The sequence below is a fragment of the Styela clava genome, chromosome 7, assembly GCF_964204865.1.
Source record: "Styela clava chromosome 7, kaStyClav1.hap1.2, whole genome shotgun sequence".
NCBI classification, from domain to species: domain Eukaryota; kingdom Metazoa; phylum Chordata; class Ascidiacea; order Stolidobranchia; family Styelidae; genus Styela; species Styela clava.
In genome coordinates this window covers 18096216-18117467 of record NC_135256.1, presented here as the reverse complement: position 1 = coordinate 18117467, position 21252 = coordinate 18096216, and the positions used below count along the sequence as shown (strand labels likewise).

The 21252-nt window shown below is 35.2% G+C and overlaps 2 protein-coding genes and 1 long non-coding RNA gene across 4 annotated transcripts; all 3 read left to right on the top strand.

The window, feature by feature from the left end:
• The first annotated feature begins 107 nt into the window (after nt 1-107).
• Nucleotides 108-9593, top strand: LOC120328131 (uncharacterized). Of its 2 annotated transcripts, none has more exons than XM_039394538.2 (10): nt 108-366; nt 922-978; nt 1230-1324; nt 1484-1573; nt 2486-2660; nt 4415-4580; nt 5362-5523; nt 6132-6225; nt 6973-7365; nt 8521-9593. In XM_039394538.2, exons 1-10 carry the CDS (start codon nt 279-281, stop codon nt 8638-8640), a joined length of 1440 nt encoding a protein of 479 aa, XP_039250472.2. In that variant the 5' UTR covers nt 108-278; the 3' UTR covers nt 8641-9593. The 2 variants fall into 2 exon arrangements, with proteins under 2 accessions (XP_039250472.2, XP_039250474.2); XM_039394540.2 differs by having other exon boundaries at nt 7930-9593.
• Nucleotides 9594-10507: 914 nt separating this feature from the next.
• On the top strand, nt 10508-11951 carry LOC144425247 (uncharacterized). The gene is made up of 2 exons (XR_013477401.1): nt 10508-10773; nt 11035-11951. It is a non-coding gene; the product is annotated as an uncharacterized LOC144425247 (long non-coding RNA).
• Nucleotides 11952-13533: 1582 nt separating this feature from the next.
• On the top strand, nt 13534-20977 carry LOC120327973 (uncharacterized). Its single transcript, XM_039394347.2, has 10 exons — nt 13534-14017; nt 14555-14620; nt 15566-15657; nt 15948-16034; nt 16635-16812; nt 17220-17382; nt 18297-18464; nt 19053-19131; nt 19614-19977; nt 20333-20977. Exons 1-10 carry the CDS (start codon nt 13945-13947, stop codon nt 20575-20577), a joined length of 1515 nt encoding a protein of 504 aa, XP_039250281.2. The 5' UTR covers nt 13534-13944; the 3' UTR covers nt 20578-20977.
• Nucleotides 20978-21252: the final 275 nt, after the last annotated feature.

The following is a 21252-nucleotide window of genomic DNA, read 5'->3' as shown; positions in this document are numbered from 1 at the left end:
GCAGGTAGCAGTAGAAATATTCATTGTTACCAGTCTATAGATATCGGATTTTGTCTGATAAACTCAAAACTAATATTCGTCGATCTTGTATGCATTGCTGATAAATTTTATAATTCACTTCAGAGTTGAGAGAAATAATAAGTTATTGCATATATAACTAGACCTGAAAACATTTAAAAACCAAGTAGAAGCATTAGTGCATAAATTAAATAATTCAACTGATGTAAACTGCAAATAGCTACAATCGTCAGGCGGACATATTATACTAAAATCTGAAAATGAATTTCGTCAGTTCAAAGCAGAATTTTTTGACATGGAAATACATTTTAGTTACTTTACTCATTTACACCATCACACAAAGCGCAGGTAAGGTATTTTGATAATAAATGAATACTAAATGGAATTAAATTATAACGAGTATCAAAATTGTTTTAGTATAAATGAAGAACTAATTATACATACTCTCCATTGCGTAAAATAAAGACTCGTTGCTGGGATCAATAAACCCACCCAACAACCTTAAAAAGTCATAAACTCACAATAATATGCCTACAACATATATATATATATATATCTAATATTTGGATAATTTTTTTTTGCTCGTTAGGCAGCGCTTTGTATTGGTACACTTTGTCGACTCCATTTTGTCTCTTTGTACATTATGACTCGGACACATTCTTTAACTTTGAGGAATAAATACAATATATAATAAATATTCGGAAGTAAATTTTGGAATCCGTATGATGACGTAGCCAATAATTGAAAACATTCGTGACATCATCATAACCAAATGTGGCGCCTTGCGATGTTCTGGAGACGACTGGGCAAGGGACCCAATACACATACTCTGATTTTCTAATTGATTATTATATTACAATTGTAGAAATGTTGATTTTCATACTAAATACTTTTATATTGCAGATGCCCAAACGACCAATACTTCTACGTTTACTTTTGTTGATTTTGCACCGAATATACGTGAGTGAATGTTACGTCGTACATGAAAAAAAATAATGTATATGATGACTTATTTGATGAGTTTACTATTTGAAAAAACACGAACTTATTTTATTACATAATATATTTTTTCAGTGGGTAAAATAACGTTTAGGAAAACTTCAAAATTTTCTACCGAAATAAAGTTTGACAATTTCATAAAAAGTCGAAAGCTCAAAACTTGCCCAACCGCTGCTGGGTTATTTAAATTCTTATTATATATTTTCATACAGCGTCCACAGCTACCAAAACATTTACGACGAGCCTCACGCTTTTGTCGGTTAACGTCAACCAGTTCGAGTTTGATGAAGGTGTTTTCATAAATTCGGTGAGTAAGTACCTCTTGAGTACATTTTCAATCATGGTGAGTGGCATATATCTTAATTTTAATCTGGTCCGTTCTTGAACAAGACTGAAGCGTAATGATGGCATACTTCGCGGTTTTGTTTGAATATGTAATGCTGAATTTAAAACATTGTTTTCTTAGACCAACCAATTCTATTCATCTAAGTTTCCTGGATTCACATCAGTGACGATGATAAGTAACTCGTCAAATAATTCAACAAATGAAATTCAGGTATGACGTATAGTCTTAGAATAGTTCTATCGAAATATTACACTTTATAATGACAGAATACGCCAATAAGTACTTTGGCAAATTCCACAAAAAGGTTATTAAGAACTTTTTCCAGATTTAAAATTGATTTTGAGAGTGAGTATAATTTTAATTATCTTAATAACTAATTACTTTAATTAATAATTAATTATTTTGATAATTACAAAAACGCTCAATATCTCACAAATGCGTGCTAGAGAAGTAGATTCATATTGTCGAAAGTTAACTGTAATTTAAATATTTTACCTCTATCCTAACACATTTATAATTTGAATTGATTTTGATTTTGAAATCATAATTTTAGTTGTTTAAATAATTTAAAAAAATAAATGATCTCACGAATTTTTTACCGTTGGATAATTTCACACATTCGCAGTTAAACTGTAATTTATTTTAAAAGCGTACTTATTTATCATCCACCGTATCATCCTATGTTTTTCAAACACAAAACACGTCACATCCTCAAATGTCAGACTGACTGAAAATAAGGTCAATTGATTCTCAAGTTCAAATCCGTGGCCTTGAATAATTTATTGGGGTTTTATTCCAAAGTTTCGCGGAAAACAAAATAAGAACAGCCGAGAACAACATGTTTTCGCTCAATAGACATATTCCCATATCGAGCAAGTCATTGAACTTAGGTTGAGGCTTCTGAAAGCTCTGAAAAATATTTCATTGTCTATTCGCAGAATTTCATACCCGTCATCAAAAATTTATCAATTTTATTAAAAAAATGAAATAACGTGATTTCTGAAGTTATTTGTACAATCTTATTTGCATTTTCGATTGAACTGATACATTATGATCTTCACTGACTTTTGTAAAATATATGTAATAAATAAACAGTAATAAACTTTATTTTCGCGATTTTAGGTATCGTATGAAATAAAATACAACTACACACTATTCATTGCCAGTGGATCGAGTGAGGCAGCAATAACAAACCAAATTGGAAATTCAACTTCGGTCAAATCAGGACTCGAATCAATTTCAATTTTTTCAACTTTGTACAACGTATCCAGCAACGAAACTACATTTTCATTCTCAAGTTCGTAATTACCTGCTTTTAAAGCATTAGCATTTTTCAACGTTTTGTATAACAACATAATCATTCTAAATGAAAAATCGTAAAAGAAGTACTTGATACAGAAGTTAACACGTAACTAATGGGTTATAATTGTGCTACAGTTACTCCAGCGGTCACTTGTGAGCTAACTGTCCATTGATAATTTTGAGTAGGTTGATAAATTCAAGACAAATATATATATAAAATACTCAATGTAAAAATGAGTTCTTGCTATATAAGTTTCACATTATTACGACTCTGCTTACCAGTTCCGAAAGATGGTGGAGCAATACCTTAACTTATCCTCACATAGCTTACGATAAACAGAATCAAGAGAAACGGATTGGAGAAATTAATTGTGGGATAACAACGAGAAAGTAAACGTTCCACATATTCACACTTGGACTTTTCAGAATAATTCAACTAAATCTCTACAAAATTGAATCTAAACTATATAGTAATGTACGAGTTCAGAGTTCAGAAAATCAAAAATGTTAAATTAAAAGTGTTTGCTATTGTGTTAACGTAATGAAATATCGATGCAGAAAATTGTAAAGCATTCAACTTTAATTGCACGAAATTACGTTACAAATGTTGTTAGCGATCGTTAGAAAAACGAATTTGCAAATTTAAAATAAATATGGGCCTAACAAGCCCAATAGTGATCCTAAATTTTATAGCACGTACCACATTTTCCTTCTATATGCCAGTGATTTACTAAGAGTGACCAGGCCTGATGTCATCTTGATGATGTGCACGCGTTGAGTGACAATTGCTATTCGTTGATGTTAATTCGCTTTGACTGCTTTTCGTAGGTACTCCGACGATTTCTAAATCTCTCGGGTTACGATGTCTGTCAAATAAATTATTCATTTCGTCTTCAACCAAGATTTAATTGAAATTTCAATTATTGGGAGAAATATGATATTAGTATTATTATCAGTAAACGCAGACACTTATGGATTTGACATTTTGTTCAAACGTAGATTGCGTTTGCTCAAAATTGCACTGCACTGTAATTAGGTTGACAAAAAATTCGACGTTGCATATATCCCTCAAAACTGGATATGAAGAATTGTGTGTTTTCAATAGTATTTCTGTTATTACAGCAACTTGCGACTTTAGACTAATCGAAATAATAAATAATTGACGACAAGAATAAGTTATAGAATTTGGTTCTATTTAAAGTTGGTTATTCATTATTTGAATGTCTGGTGTCATTTAGATTTAAAAAACAAAAAATTATAGCAAATGCTATATTGTTTATCAATCCACTATTTTTAGTTTTACATATATTCAAAAATTAATGTTTAGTTCGAGTAGTATTAGTTCGAATTAACGGTACTCCCGAAGTATATGAACCAAGATGGTGGACACCGGAACGTATTATGTGTACCAGTTTAGGGTTAGGCCATAATTTCAGGTACATATACTACGGGAATCGGCTAGTCCCCGAACTCGTAATAGAACTAAAATAAGGAAAATCGGAATAAACACACATACTACGTTTAGGTGTCCGCCATCTTGGTTCACATACTTCGGGAGTACCGAATCAACATTATAGCCTAAAATTAAAAAATAGAATTTCTTTCATTGTACCCTTCTCCGTTAACACATGGATCAAGCTTATCCTGATTATTCAGTACTTCTAATTTTAGCGTACAGCGTCATAATATTCGTTACATCTTTGTCTTTGCATTATTATTAATATATATATATATTTCTGTCCGTCACAGGTAATCAAATTTGCCCGGCATTTAACTGCGGTTCATCGTATGCAGCATGCTTTGAAAGTACCTTTGGGTTGACGCCAATTTGTCGCAGCATATGTTTCAGCACGTTTACTTGTTCGAATGATGGTGTGTGCGTTCACAGAAGTCCGACCCTATCTCCAAATTGCAAGTAAGTGGTTTTGGCCCTGTCTGTCGTCATGTCTGCTATCAAGCAAGCGCACTACGAAATAAAGCTGGTGAAATATGATTGATTTTGTTACACCTAGCATTCAAGAGTTAAAGATTATTATTTTTCAAACGTAAACATATTGTGTAGTGGTATATCAGTTCCGATCAAGTCTTTTTGTGAATTCTAAACCGTATTGTTTTATTGGCCATTCAAGATGATTCAACTACATGGTTTTAACAAGTAACTTTTCGAACAGTACTAGCGACTAAATCAGTTACAGTTGGACTCATATCAAACACACATGAGATCAGCTATTTCGACGACGTACTTGTAACCTGTGATATATATATCAAGTTTCAAACAAATAATTTATTTGAGAGAGTGGAATCATTTTGTACGCCGTAACATTGTAGTTCAACCACTCACCCGACTAAACTCCTTTTATTGGACGCATTTTTGTACACTAAGTAAGTGGAAGTAAATCTCACTAGGCGAGGACTCTGAAATCAAAATAATAGTAAAGTTTCAGCTCCTAATAACGCTCTGCAGTACACAACAGTAGCTTTTTGTAGACTTTTTCTTCTCACCTGATTCATTACACACTTTCTGATGACCATGGACCACTGTATCTCTTCAATTTGTTGATAGAATTATTTTCTTCTCAAATATTATACATTATTATGAATGTGGTAAATTGTAATTTTACTTGCCTGAGGCTCACATGAAATTGGCTAGAGAAAACATTCTTTTTTTTTACTTGATTTCACGTAACCTATTTCAGTTGCATCGGATCTGCCTCTATTTGGTACATCGGGGGATATTGTGAATATAAAGTAGAAGTATGGATGATAGTTGTGTTCATTATCGGCTTCCTCATATTAATTTGTCTCATATTGTTAATCGGTTGGTTATGTTGCCGCAAACGAGCAAAGAGTCGTCAAAAGTAAGTATTGAAAGTTGAATAAATTAGATTTTTCTGTTTGAATTTTATTCACTGAAGTCATTGGGAACCAATTCCAACTGGTGCATCAATTAACAGATAGTATCGCAGAAAGATGCGGAAAAGATGACTAAGGTTTGCGTTTCAAAGGGCTACATAATGCACAAGATATATATAGATATGATTTAAGAAAGCACCAAAAACTTGCGTAACAGAAAACGCTAGTGTATATCTTTGTCTTGTTACCTTCCGAAAGTTTTCCGCTTCTATTACTATCGTCCTAATTCAGATGCAGATTCAGATATTTATTTTCTTCGTGCAAAACCAATATTCGATATGAAATGAATAGGAGACATGTAACAAATTACAAAAACGGATATCGGATTGTTGCAGTTGACGAGGGGTTGCGAAAGACTTGAAGAGTCATCCAGTCAATGAAACCTTGTATAGCTGAATTGAAGCAGCAAATAATTACCAATTGAAAACTAAACTGATAAATCTGGAAATCATATCGAAAAGATTACTCTAATATTTCCTGTCTATATAGTTCTACTTTTGAAGTAACAAAAAAAAAGCACTCGGCCTATTTTGTCTTTATATGTTCTTTGCAGACAATACATGACAACTGCTGTGCAGCCGAAGAAAACTACACAGAATTCCATGATTACACGAACTACTAACACCGCTAACACAAACAACAAACAGGTACGATGAATTACTCAGAACATAAAAAATGAGATTCAACAAAAAAGGTTTGAAATGTAATTTTTTTCAAATCCGCGAAATGAGTAACGAACGTCGAAGGAGATTAGAGTTCGATTAAGTTTATAATACTGGCAAGTCAAAATACGTTGTGGAAATTACGTCTAAGAATGTCCAATGAATCTTTATTCGGATTTTCAAATAAGACCGACAGGATGTGCAACACTTATCCAGGCCCCATCCGTAGAAATTTATTCAATCATTTTAAATATTTCTACATCACTATTACGCCGTGTACATTCAGGTTAAAAATGATCGATATGTTGAGTATTGTTCGATGATGCGAAAAACCGTTCTTGTAATATGAAATATCAAATATGATTTTAAAAGCCCGTGACCGTTTAAAATGTGATAAAAAGGAGTCTTGTTCAAAACTATGGCTATTTTATATAGCTTTTAACCGTCATGGATTTAACAATATGTATATCATTTTAATAAATATTGAAAAACCTGTTTCAATTCTAGGAATTTCTGCTTTGTGTAATTGCCCCTTCTACTGCTATTTTCCCCGCATGCGTATCAGTCGGTAACTACTGACATAGTCTCCGTGATCCATCCATATATAGTATTAAGCGCTGCTTAAAATAATAAATTGTAACCTTACAATATTATAATAGTAATCTATCCTTGTTCGCGGTAAGCTTGTATTACCGAAAAATACCTTGCTCATCGACCATGCTTTTTTGTTAGAAACCATCTGGACGTAGTGGGGTTGCACAGCGGCAACAATCAAACACAGTCAACGAAGAATCCGACATAGGGGTTTTAGGCAGCCCAATGACGTCGGCTGCTTTGGTGACGGTACAAGAGTCTACATCGGCATCGGATATTTCAACACGAACTCCTGAATTTTACCCTGAGCCGCCGGATGTCAAGGAATCCGTACAACCTCCTACAACAACCCTTGTAGGCCTACAAAGTGCGCCTGCTGCAGCTCCAGAATCTGACGACGAAAGTAGTGATTCTAGTGAATCTGAAAGTCCACCCGTACGAACAGTGTCACCTTCTTCATCTGGTAGTGAAAATCAAACTCAACGATATGACAGCCTACGGTTTCCAGACACAAGTCCGAACGATACAGAAGTAAGTAATAGAAGCACGCTATATAGTTTAATATATATATATAATATTGTGAATGATGCATGGAATCAAGATGAAGGTTGCCATCGACGATGTCCCAAAATGGTAATGATCAGCATGTGAATGAATTGGCTTTGGTCTATTATTTTCTTTGCTCTGATAATGGTAATTGGTATTAAATTTTAGTTGATCTTTTAGCGAAACCCACTCATACAAAAATACTTTCTCTTTGCTAAATTATAGACACGACCATTTTCAAATACAACTGTGTAACTGTAATTTTAAAGTTATCTTCAGGGTATGATTTCCAAGATATCGGTGAAGTGAGATATGCAGTAAGTGATATCAACTTAGCAAGGCAATATGAATTCTTTGCAATCTTATAGTCACGAAGAGCAGTCTTTTTCTTCACTGGTTATTCCATGGTAGAATTTTCCTCTTTGAGAATATTCTGTAAATACACCTGTCAGAACCCGACAGTGAGCCCTATGAAAATATTTGGCACTGCTTCTAATATTTCAACAAAATAAGGACGACAATTTCTAATACATTTGTCTTGTTTGCAAGGAGTATGCCAAGCTGACATTGGTTTGAGATTGATCTGCTTTTAATAACCGAAGAACATACTATGCAAAAGATAAACTAACATGAACACCAGAAAGAAATTTCACACGCAGAGAGAAGCATGAAGGAGATAAACGGATATGCATGGCGGCAAATAAAACTCAAATGCATTGCATGTCTCCTCTAAGCTTGGATTGAGAACGTTGCTCAATGCCTTTTTTGTCAATAATATTATCTAAACAAAATTATTTGCAAATGAGATACATTTGAATGCCGAAATTAATATTATGATTTTTTACGAACGTCTTTCGCTTTTGGTTATTTTGATTCCTATTTATTATACAAAAATGCAGCAAATTCACTTACAATTTGCAGTAAATAAATAAACTGTCCATCTGTCTTCAGTTGAGTCAATTTGTTATACAACTTTGTATGTATATTGTACACTGCTCTGACTAAAATTTGGAACGAGCGATGATAGCAGTAAAAAATTAAAATCCTTTGCAGTATTGCATGAAGACTGATAAGCATGTTTAAATGTCTCTCAATTTTTCTTCTTATTGAAAATTTAACAATAAGTGGTAATTTTCACAGATCATTTCGGGGTACCGCTCATTGGACTTTGACAGCTTGAATCCATGGGAAAAAGGAACTCAAACAAACACAAGAATTGATATTATTTTGCCGGATTCTATTCTGATGCAGAAAATGTAAAATCCTGTTTATAATGTGAACGAGACCTCGATTTTAAACTCAATATATACTAATTATCTCGCCAATATATAGTTATTATACAATTGGTGTCTTATGCTCCGTTCGAAGGGAATGTCTCAAACGCCGTGTATGGAAATTATACATTCACTAGTTAATCATCCCTCGTAATTTTATTGTTTCATTTTGTGTTATTCTTGATTAATTCAATATTTTTAAGTATCATTATTATTATATTTCGTCTTGTCAATATTGTTTTGTGGGAATTTTTCACTGATATAACCTGTAGTAATTGTTTTTCTGGCATTCAGGATCAAAAAGTAAAATAAACCATATTTCCGGCCAAAAATAAATAGCTAGTTGTCAAAATGCTTCTTTGACTACTGATAACGAAATAGACTCGTCCGTTGCCACAACCAACTATAACCCTGACGCAGTCGAGATGGCTAAATATAGCTCGGTAGTGGGACGAGCACCCCTTGATGAGCCCCAGATAAGCGTTATCACTGGATTATATTTCTTTGCAAAATTGATAACGCCCAGTAAAATTTGTTCTACCAGTCAGAGGCCCACCGCGTTCGGGCCCATTCGACCGTTTTTAGAAAAAAAAATAATGGCTGCCAACCACTGGTATTATTCAACCAGAATTTTTTGAGAGAAAATAATAACAGAATTGAGTATTGACCACATGAACCTGATGCAATGTTGTGAAAGCCATATATAAAATGCAGTGTACTTGCAGTGTTATTTCAAAGATTATATATTCTAAACAACTGATTGACGCATAGGTTTGTATTCATACTGAATTTTTTTTTATTAATGTGCTTCGGCCGTTTTTGCCCCAAATATAAATAACGCTTGCATATTCGATTTCATATGTTATTATGAGTTGTGTTCATTTCAAAAATGCTGCCTGCCCAATTGAAGTCGCACTTTCATTTTTGAAGTCGATACTCAACGATGGACCTTTCCCCGACATCAAAACATCCGTATTTTCAACCAATCACAATCGAGCAGATGTAAACAAACATTCTCCGCTGAAAAGTCGCTCAGACAACTTTGGACTCGTTCCGCACAGGTTGCTGGCGGTTTAGGCAGATATTTGTCCCTTTTTCGCTTTTTTTTCTTCACAGGGCTGCGAGAATTAGAAAGCTGTAATACTGTATGTTACTCGTTGCAAATCACGTTCACGAAATCTATATATCTATACTATACTAAAGGGCTGTACCCGTTGCCGGCACCTTACAGGTGCGTCACTTTACCCCTTGAATATTGACACACATAGTGTGTATTAGAACCGCAGAAATCAAGCCGTAGGGCCGTCGGCCACAACGCGTTCAAATGGGGAATCCCCATCGGATGCCGTTCTGCCGGGCATGTGTGCAGCGGCCTTTACGGTACTGTACAGGTCACAACTGCTATTTCGAACCAAAAAATAGTAGACAATCATGCTGATGCAATCAAGGGTACCGGTAGCCTACCGTATGTTAGAAAAAAAAAGAATTAGAAAGCTGTAATACTGTATGTTACTCGTTGCAAATCACGTTCACGAAATCTATATATCTATACTATACTAAAGGGCTGTACCCGTTGCCGGCACCTTACAGGTGCGTCACTTTACCCCTTGATTATTGACACACATAGTGTGTATTAGAACCGCAGAAATCAAGCCGTAGGGCCGTCGGCCACAACGCGTTCAAATGGGGAATCCCCATCGGATGCCGTTCTGCCGGGCATGTGTGCAGCGGCCTTTACGGTACTGTACAGGTCACAACTGCTATTTCGAACCAAAAAATAGTAGACAATCATGCTGATGCAATCAAGGGTACCGGTAGCCTACCGTATGTTAGAAAAAAAAAAGAATTTGTTTTCGATACGATGTTGCATTTTTATTAAACAGAATCTATTAGTGAATTATTTTGGTAGACTAACTATGTGTAAACGCTGTGCATATGATATTTGCCGGTCTGACAACCTGTACGGTACCCCTGCTGTTCAAATGGAGTAGGATTTGTGCCTTTTCCGAAGCCACATATTGACTGCCAAAAAGAAATGAGGTGGATAAAGGAATGCAACAGGCCTCGCAGTATATTCAATCTAGGAAAAATCACCAGAAATACCTTCGTGTGTACCAAGGTAGACCTTCGTGGGTACCAAGGTAGGCCAACATAAATATTGTTTTCGATACCTATGATATATTCAATATGTTAATTCTTATATGAAATAAATTTTCATACAAGCAATGCGTTCCATCATGCATTTTCATGGAGGCGATGGACCAACTGATGAATACCCTGACCCTATATCAGATTCTTGTCGCCCAACAGAAAAGCACCATCGAATTGTGAGGTAAGGATTACTTATACCATAATTTAACTTTGGATTATAATTTCACAGGATCTGTCACCAGATACTTCATTTGATACAGAGACATGTGAATCTGACGAAAGTGAGAAAGGATTGTCAGGGATCCAACCAGATCTGCCCCCAGACTCTTTAGTTGAAACTACCTCAAGTGCCGCTGATGAAAAAGACAGCGCTTTGTCAGACAGCAGAAAAATGTAGGCAAGCATCATCATCATTTTATTTTAGTTCTCTGGCATAAAACAACACAAAAAGTCAACATACAAACAAAATGCAGAGAAAAGTGGAAGTCGAGCATAACTTAAAATAGATTTCAAAAAGTACGCGACTACCTACCAGAAAAATAAATAATAATAATAAAAGAGCACGAAAGAATTAACAAGATTTAGAATCGGAACTGCAACTGCAAAGTCACACCAAGCTGCTCTTGATACCAGAAGTTGGTCCTGCACTTGGTAGTATTTGTAGTGTGTGATAAATATCCTTATTTTATTAGGTTGTTTTGCATTTATCACTGTCATACAAATCACAACTTGTTCATAATCACCTGGTAAATCTTAGAACCGAACCAAGTGGTGGGTGTTTGGCCATCTGACTATGGGCTGACTATATAACAATGAGGTAGTGCCCAGTGAGAGCAATTCTTCCATATTTATTATCAGGGGATGAAACCAGGCAGCTTTAATAAAATAGCTCAGACGCTCCATTGCTTTCATGTTTTTTGTTTGTGGGATTAGCACCAACTACAAACGACAACTGTTGGATCTATTTTGTTCCCTCCATATAGGTTGTTACCAATGCTGGGGAAGGCTTGTACATGCTTGTCTCAGCGGAAAATCTTTTAATCCCCTCAATTTCATCTGTTGGTTAGTCCATTTAAACCATGTTTATCACTATAACATTATTGGTCTTGTAATTTTATGTGGTATGTAATCGATCATAATACCTCAATAAACCTGTTGAATCTAATCTTTCAATAGTATATTTGCACCCATCTTACTGAGCTAATAAATCTGTGTTTCTATGATACGACATAAACTCAAATGCCCTCACTGTTCCTAGCATGTACAAATTGCATCAGAGACTTGGTGACTATCCAGCGACACCACTATTCGAGGATGATGTGGTGGCAGAGACTCCTTAACTCATCTAACGCACTTGGCTTTGAAATCTAGCGTTGAACCAAGATGGACGACTGAAACATCATGAATGTACCGGTATCTGAAAAAAATATTCACCTGTTCAGAATTACAGATTTCTGTAGTTTGTGCAATGTTTCTAAGAATGTATCTAAAAGACTTTTTAAACTGCCCCTGCATTTCATTTGTTCCTATACTAAACCCACCAATTCAGCCCTAACTTGGACGCTATCTATCAGTCTATGAACTATGGGATATGGTACCGGTACCGTACCGGTAGTCACGCAGGTCTCCCAGTTCTATCACCGCCCTCTGAGATTCTTCAACCATATAAGTTTAAATACCACCTTTCAATGAAAAGTTTTGTATCCTTCTCTTGCTGGGGGAAAGAAAAGTTCTTGGAGAACCAAGTCATAGAAAAGTCATCTCTGAGTGATTCCATTTTTGTATGTTAAATGAGCTTTTAGAACTAAGTTAGATACGTTAACGGCAATGTGAAGGCGGAATAACGTTAATAATAGATCACTTGACAATATGTTATAACTTTAGAAGCACGAAAATACCGCTATCACCAGTGAAATGCCATTCGAAGGCCTTTAAAACGAGCAACGTACCACTCTATCGCCCTACACAATCCTGAATATTTGCAATGTTTGTCTGAGCGACCAAAATCATAACAATAAAGGTCAAAGTTCGGGGAAAGGTCCATTACGATGGGGTGCGGGCGATCTCAAGTTACATATATGATTTTATATGCATGTATATTCAATGCAATTTCGTTATATAGAGTGAGTCGAATAAACTGATCTCAACTGAACAAATCGTTTTTACATCTTGTAAGAAGTCTTTTATGGGAACGGTCGAAATATTGCTCTCGCAGGTATTGGTACTGCGTTCTGCCTATTCAATTTTTATTCAAAAGATCCTGATTCATTCCATCTGTTATTTTAATTCAAGTATCCAACCAAAACTAAATGCAGAATTGATTAAATAGGTTCACAGCAAAAGGATAGTAAAAGTTTTAGATGAAGCAGTTTCTCATCGAACGATTTTATGGAAAAGACAAAACTGATGTTAGATGCAGAAGATTTGAGCCTCTAAACACATGGGATCATACTTTTGATGCTAAATATTTGATGTTTTGATATTAGATTCTCAAGTTAATAACTAGCAGAAGGCGTTCTTCATCAAATCTCAGATAGAACAACATATACTCGAAATTATCATTGATAAACGGCCCACTAAATAAGAGTTAACGCTCGACTTATTCAATCAACTGCGACGCAACTTAAGTGGCCTGGTGAGCACATCTAATCAATTTGTTGTGTCAAGTACCTTTTCAGTATCAGCCTCAAGTTATACCGACGGATTCCCACTGGTGGCACGCCTTTTACTACTGGCGTAACATTGGTCTTCCGATTTGTTGGTCAGGTACCGGTAACTTTACCACGCGCATTTTCATAGCCAAAATCACTCTATGTGACGTAATTATATTTCGAACCCCGTGATAGTTGAATGTAAACCAATAGTGAATACAATTTTATGGGTGACTGCTTTCCATAAAAGCAGAATACAATTGAAAAGCGTATGGTATGGCGATACGCTGGACTAACCATCGATGTCGCTCGTATTGGCGTCGCCTATTTTACTAACGTTCGCTTTGTTATATGCTGTGAAATAGTGCGTATGTCGTGAAGTCGTGTCGTAAGTTGTAAGGAAATTACGCGGAAATATAAGTGAAGAATATACAGTATTTTATGGAGAAGTATGTTATGTGATTCTTTGTGATCGATTCTGACAAGCCATGTCTTCCGTCCGTTATTTACAAAGATATCTCAAGACAGTTTTTCAACTATGCATTTTAGTTCGATTATCAGGTAGTGTGTGTTTTATTGACTTTCTAAAAACTCTTGACGTCATTTGACGTAATATAATTGGTTGATAACGGTATAGCAAGATATGCGAAATATCCAATACGTATCGTACTTTCAATATTTTGTAACGTAATACATATATCTGTTATGGATCACCTAAGTGAGAGGAACATATTATAATAATAACTCGAATAGGTTAATACGCCAATAAGAAAAAGAGGAAATAACGATAATATGAATTCGTTGGTCTTTTCAGAATATTTTCATGTCCCCCTGGCGATTTTTCGACCAGTTGCGAGGTTTTTCTTTCTCTTCACTGTTAATAGAAGGGGCAAAACGTTCTGAACTCAATGAGGAACTCATGTATGTGCGCTATAAAATGATACATTGGCTTATTGGTTTGGATAACATGCTAACCTAACCCAAAGATAGCGGTGGGTAATTTTTGCTATTGGTAATCTTGGTTGCCATAATGTCAAAGGTCTAATATAAATTTATGTGAAATTGCTGAAAATCTGAAATGTCTGTTTTGTTTGACAGAATCTCAGACTACTCCATTTAATGAATTTGCTGATGTTTCTGTACCCGACCAAATACCAACTATACGTGAGCGATATTCTTCTTATTTATACATAGATTTTTACAAACAATCAAATATTTTTATTTAATTTATTCTTGCTATTATTGTAACGTAGAAAGTTGTGTTGCCGCTATAAATTGTCTTCTATCTGCGTACTTAACCGATAGTCCTGTTGACTACTTTACGACCTTAGTTATATATTAGACTCCTAGAATCTGGACTCCGATATAAAGCAATATATTAATCAGAAGTTATACCTGTTCAGTATAACAGTTAATAAACAACCTTTTCACATTCTTTCAATTTTTATTGCTCCGTTTAAACAAACATACCGTACTCAACAATCAAAGTGTAGAAAGTACAAGATACGACATAAAGTATAAACGATACCCTGGATGGGATAGTTGCAGGTTGCCTCCTATCTTTTCTCTCTCTGCCTTACATTGTGGATGAAGTTATTCTATTTGAAGGCTTTGAATTTCTCCGTTTTGTGGATAAATCTTCTATATTTATTTATCACTTTTTCGGAAAGAAAGTTATTTTTGACCAACCTGAAACTAGTTAGTTTCGTTTTTGATAGGAGAAATTTTGGTTGAGCAATATTAGTATTATTTCCTGTTTATAGCACGGCGCAGTAATTAAGGTCAAATCTATTATTGTAAATATATAGCAAAATAGATTGGAATAGCATAGATTTCGTGGGAATATTGATGATCTTATTGTTTTAAGAATATGAGATCATTGTTTTATGCAGGTGGAAAAATACCTGTGTTCCTTCAAAGGTCAAGGTCCACAATCAAAAATTAATTCGGTGCATATTCGATAATTTGCAAATAACAATTGAAAATTTGTTATATATTCAACTCAGAAGTTTATTCCAAGCCCTCAAGTATGGATTTGCTGGCATAACCACAATATTTTTAGGAATAGCACATTTCCATCACAAACAATCGTTTCATTTTTTTTTTCAGCAAATACAGCAAATAAGATATATACTACTACAGTCAATCTGGTCAAAGCATCGGACTCGGTGACATTTGTTGATTCGACATTCATAGCTGCGGTAAATATTAATTTGAAATACATTTATAACAGTTCAAGCTTTTACGATCATTGCTCTCAAACTCGACATCGCGGCTTCGCTTTAATTTAGCAGCCGGTATATAAAAAAACAGCGGGATGTCAATGCAATATGGATGAGACTACGTTTTTTAACAGCTTAAAAATTATTCAGTTACAGAAAATTATTCAGGACCACGGTCCTTTATTAAATAAATTAAAACATCACCAAAAGTATTTATGAAGGATAGTTTTTCATTTCTGTATCTCACTTAATTATGCATCGATTCACAGGCAAGAGAATTTTATGCAAAGACTTTGCAAGGTTTTATTGATGTTGAAAATGTGAGAACTTCAGATAAAGGGAACATGGTAATACAGGTAAGATCTGAATCATGAATTTCCAACTTTTGATCTATGACGAATTTTGAGAATTAGAAAATGATTACAATATAAGTCGTTAAACACCGGGCATAAAATAGTTCTAGGACAATGGTTATCAAACGGCGGGGCGCGGCCCACAAGGTGGACGTAGACAATTTTTTGAGTGGGCGTGAAGCTAATTTTAAAGATAAACATATTTGTTAAATTTGATCTTGCCCGCCTTATTTTGGATTTCTACACTTCTTCAGTTTAAAGATTGCATAGAGCTGTTGTGCTTGAATCTTTAATATCCCTAACGTGGAGCATGGTGAAATTTCAACTTCATGCTGTTAGTTCAAGGTCATGCACGTTTATCATAGCTTATTGTTAGTTACCGGTAGTTATTTTTGAGGTGGGCGCGAAACTTGACAAGTTCTAAGCAGCAGGCGCGGCTTAAAAAGTTTGAGGACCACTGGTCTAGGATGTGAGAACTTAGTTCCATATTCTACAGTCTTTGCTTCGAGTAAAATCGTGAAATTTATCACAAAAAACTTTAATGCTAAAATGTAAAACTAGCCTTTTCAAACATTAAAATATTACCGGATACGTTGTTTTCAGGTAACTTACGATGCTAAATACGCATATCCTGTTCTTCTTGGTGCTGTTGGTGCGGACAACAAATTGATTACAAGCGCGATTGGGACATTCGAACCAGTGCGAAAAGGTTTAAATGAGCAGGCAAACATCTTTGCATATTATCCTGTGCAAAACGACGCAGCTACTTTTTCGTTTGGAGGTTAGAATAAGTGATAATTTTATTGGGCACGAAATGGACCTACAGATTGTTTTTTCTAAATTGTTGTTGTCGCTCTTGTTCTCCAAAGTTAATGACCTAGCGATTCCAAATTTTCAGTAGTTGAAGACGAATGAAATCGTTTTAAATAATTGGAAACATTGTTATATGATATCTTGTTCACATTCAAGTAACGTGTTGTAGAATTGTTATTTTTTTGCTGGAGATTTGCTGTTATCGTCTTGTTCATTTGGCCTCCCATGCCCATGTATTCGACACACTGCTATCTTGTTATTACTGCTGTTTTTATACTGATATATAGAACCTAAAGTATGCCCCAGGAACTATTATGACAAGATCTTCATAGTAATTGAAGTATTGTTACTTATTATGCATCCTGCATTTTTTAGGTTCCGCTATTTGTGCCCAGGCTTCTTGCGTAGGGGCTTATGTTTCGTGTACAGAAGATACAGCAGGTATCAATGCAACCTGTGTATCGGACTGTAAAAACAATTATTGTGGTGACAATGGACTATGTTCCCATAGTGATGCGAACAAAGTGCCCACATGCAGGTAAGTAGAGGAATACAAACTTGATATTTTGAAATTTCAGACTGAATAAGATAATTTATATTTGATAAACATTCGGCTCTTACTTATGCATATTCCTATAGATGATCCAAAGATATTTGACAAAATCTACCATCCGCCACTCCTCTATATACAGCTGCACGCGACGAATAATTCACAACAGTATGCCGAAATTACTCCTCCATATTTTAATTTGAAAATCTTTTCGCATCCGATATGAAAAAATCTCAAATATTGATCCAATATTTTTATCACAAATATGAAATATTTCTAAATTGGAAAAGTTTCGTCAGTTGCTTATTTCACAGTCGGATATTCTAATAGGATATGCCAAGTCAACAGACTTTAGGTCATTAATCTTCCATTTTAAGAATCTATAGTAAATTTCACCTTGACCTTCACCTGTCACTTTTGGGACCCAGAAATGATGAAGTCGGTTTGCCAGACTCGTTTTATTGAGAATATTTAAAACGGTTGACTAAATTATAAATGAAATAATTAGCACCAAATAAATTAACAAGGACAGATCCTATAAAACACAAAACTAATACTTACACAAAACAACTCAACCAAGGATAACAACAGAGGGTATACAACCAAGGATAACAACAGATATAAATGCAATACGATCTGTATAATTGCAAATATCATGTTATATCGAACAATTCGAAATACAGCAAAGGACGCTATGGACGAGACTATTAAATTAATTCAAACCACAACGCTATAATAAGAAATGGAATTCTAAACTGCTACAACATGCAATACTACCCTAAACATCTTACTGGGCTTAGAGGGACGCTTATAAACTCAATATGTAAAACGACGACACGTGAAAGAGAAAACAGGGACACGACGTAGTAAGTAATTGTATCTTCCAATTGTTCTTTACGCAGATGTACGACTTATCCTGATCTCTGGATTCTTGGTCAAAGATGTGAAACGAAATTTCCATTATGGCTTGCTGTTCTTCTTGGTGTCATTGGTCTCTCGATTATAATAGTAGTCATTATTATTGTTTGTATCTGTGTGAAAAATAAGAGAAAAGAAAGAAACAGAAAACTGTGAGTTTTACTTTATTTTTATGAAAAAATATTAGTTTCTTTATGAATAGTTGAGAGTATCCTTGTTGTGTATTTAAGGCGCTCCAGAAGTATGTGTACCAATATGGAGGTAGCTAATTTTTTTCGCCTCCTTTACATCAAGTTGTGTAAAGGGATGGGAGCCTATGGGCAGTGGGTATATTCACTTGGCTAACACAGACAGTCCCCAAACTCGTAATAGAACTAAAATAAGGAAAATCAAAATAAAATTATGGTCCAACCCTAACCTGCTACGCATACTATGGGAGTACCTTATTTAATGTATTTGACATACTGGTGCTCGGTGCTCGACTAAAATCCTAATTAAACATGTGAATCATTTTGAATTTCCCCTAATCAAATTTATATCAAGGATATGTCAGTGGCGCTGACTTGGACGGAAAGAAAAGATTAATGACGTATTATTCTGTGCTAAATCAAAGATACATATCTTTGGAAATGGTTATTAAGTGGGATTCATGGTAAAACAGGAAATTGTCACCTGTCCATGTTAGCCAATATTCTGTGATATGTAGGCTTGTTATAGTAATGACCTTCCATATTTTACAGAGATCTTCTGAGTTCTGTTCCTAAAACATACCACAACAACGGATTTGTCAATGATGAAATCAGACATCCAACGACGGTAGTAAGTCATAGTTTTGTTATTCTTGCTCAATTTTGTAAGTACTCACAGTCACACTCATGTCGAGGCAAAATCAAACAGTGATACGACAGCAAGCGGCCAGGTTTACATTGTAAATGTCTGCCTTTGTCAGTTCCAAAAAATCGTCGTTCACAATCAACTGTGAGAATTTAAATTTAGATAAAGTTGCAACCAGCATAGATTTGCTTTATAGTAGAAACAATCATAAATTAAATATTTGGAGTCAAACACATTAAAATTTTGATCTCATCTACACAAGTTTGAGGATCCTAACAGCTGAATGCCTTTCAAACATAATTTTGTAAATGTGCAGTCATGTGAAATTAAATATGGGCATTTTGAGCTAATATGGGCTTCTGTATTCAATGACGTATGTCACCAGATCGTCTTCAAAAGTAAGGTTAGTGTTCATACAGAAGAACATATCAATTAGATGAGAAAAAATTTTCCTACATTATTTTTAGGAGCCCAGGGAAGTTGTGACGGTTGTACCGACGCCTGCAATCAGAACATTATCTCTCGCACGAAGCGATTCTTTTGAAACAGTGACGGAGAGTGAGGTGCCACCTTCTGAATATAGACCACGCAGTGACGTTGACAGAAGAAGTTATGCCAGTTCTGTTCCTGCATCCACTCGTAACCATTATCATCACCATGGCGACCGTAATGGTGATCGTCATCACCATCATCATAGACGTCACAGTCGTGATCGAGACAGACGAAGATCGCGTTCGCGCGAACGTGAACGTCACCGAAGACGATCTAGGTCACGAAGTTCTTCTCCAAGTGAAAATCAGGAAAAAGAGAAAAATCTTTCTTTTTACGAAAGTAAGTGTGTATTATATCGTAAGATGCATTAAATATAATATCATTGAAGGGTTGATGGGAAACTATCATGTTCGCAGATCAATTTGTTAAATGTGGAATTTCACTTGTTTGGCAGTACACATCTTGTGTAACCGCCTGCTGTTAAATTACAGCCCAATATGTCCTCTACAGCGGAGACCATTTAAATGGAGATACAAACCATATAACAATCACTACAACTAACTGCTGGGTGCCTTATGAAAAATAATACTTTAAGGGATTTGATCCAGTATGGTTGCCATGGATATAAACGTGTTACATCGTCTTATATTTGGTGGAAATGGCATTAATTTTATACAATATTTCCTTTTTTAAGTTGATGTCAATGATTTTGATCTTGAAACTGACGCTGCATCGAGCGTTGCAGCATCCAGCACCTCACCGTCATCACCTATAAAATGGCTTCCACCAAAAGAAATGCAGCCCCGCCCAGGATGGGTTCCCAGCCTAGGACCATTGATGTACGATCTCCCATCTGCAAAGGATCGCACCACTCCAGATCCTCCTGAATACGAATCCGTTGATTATCGTCGAAGAACAGAAGGAGGGACAGATGTTTGAAGTATAAAATGCCATGTAAAAATATGCCCACTTCGAAGTAACCATCTAACCCGCTTTTGACAAAGTAAACACAAAATGAGGGACTTAAACACTGAAAAATGTATCATGTTATTGGCTCTGTCATGGTAATCTCTTAAGCTAAAAAGATACCCGTACCCATATGTTTCAATGTTCCACAGGAAATGCTATTTGAGGGCTTTGTATAAAATAAAATTATTTTGTTAGCTCTTATCTTGCTCAGTATAGCAGTAATTTGCTGTACAGTGAATCATATCCGTCCTGGTATGAAATTCCCTTTTTAATTTCTTTATATATATCAATTTTGTACAATATTTTTTCGTTTGATTCTCGTTTCTATTTTTAACATTACAAATACATATTGCACTAATAGAAACCGAAATGATTTTGAGTACATTCGAGGAAAAACAGGTATTTTGGAAATATCGAAAAAAAAAAGTTTTTGCTGCAGTTATATTCACAACCATACTGGAGCCGGGCATGAAACTGAACTTTTAAAGAGATAATTCAAAGCCGGTAAGGTCCGAGGTATACTTTTTGATCGAAAAAGGCACATGATCAGACGTCTAAGTTATGTAGTTCGACATTCCGATATCATGCTCCGGTGTTGAATATTTTATCCGGAGTCAAACGTAAGCCAAACCGGAAACAGATTTT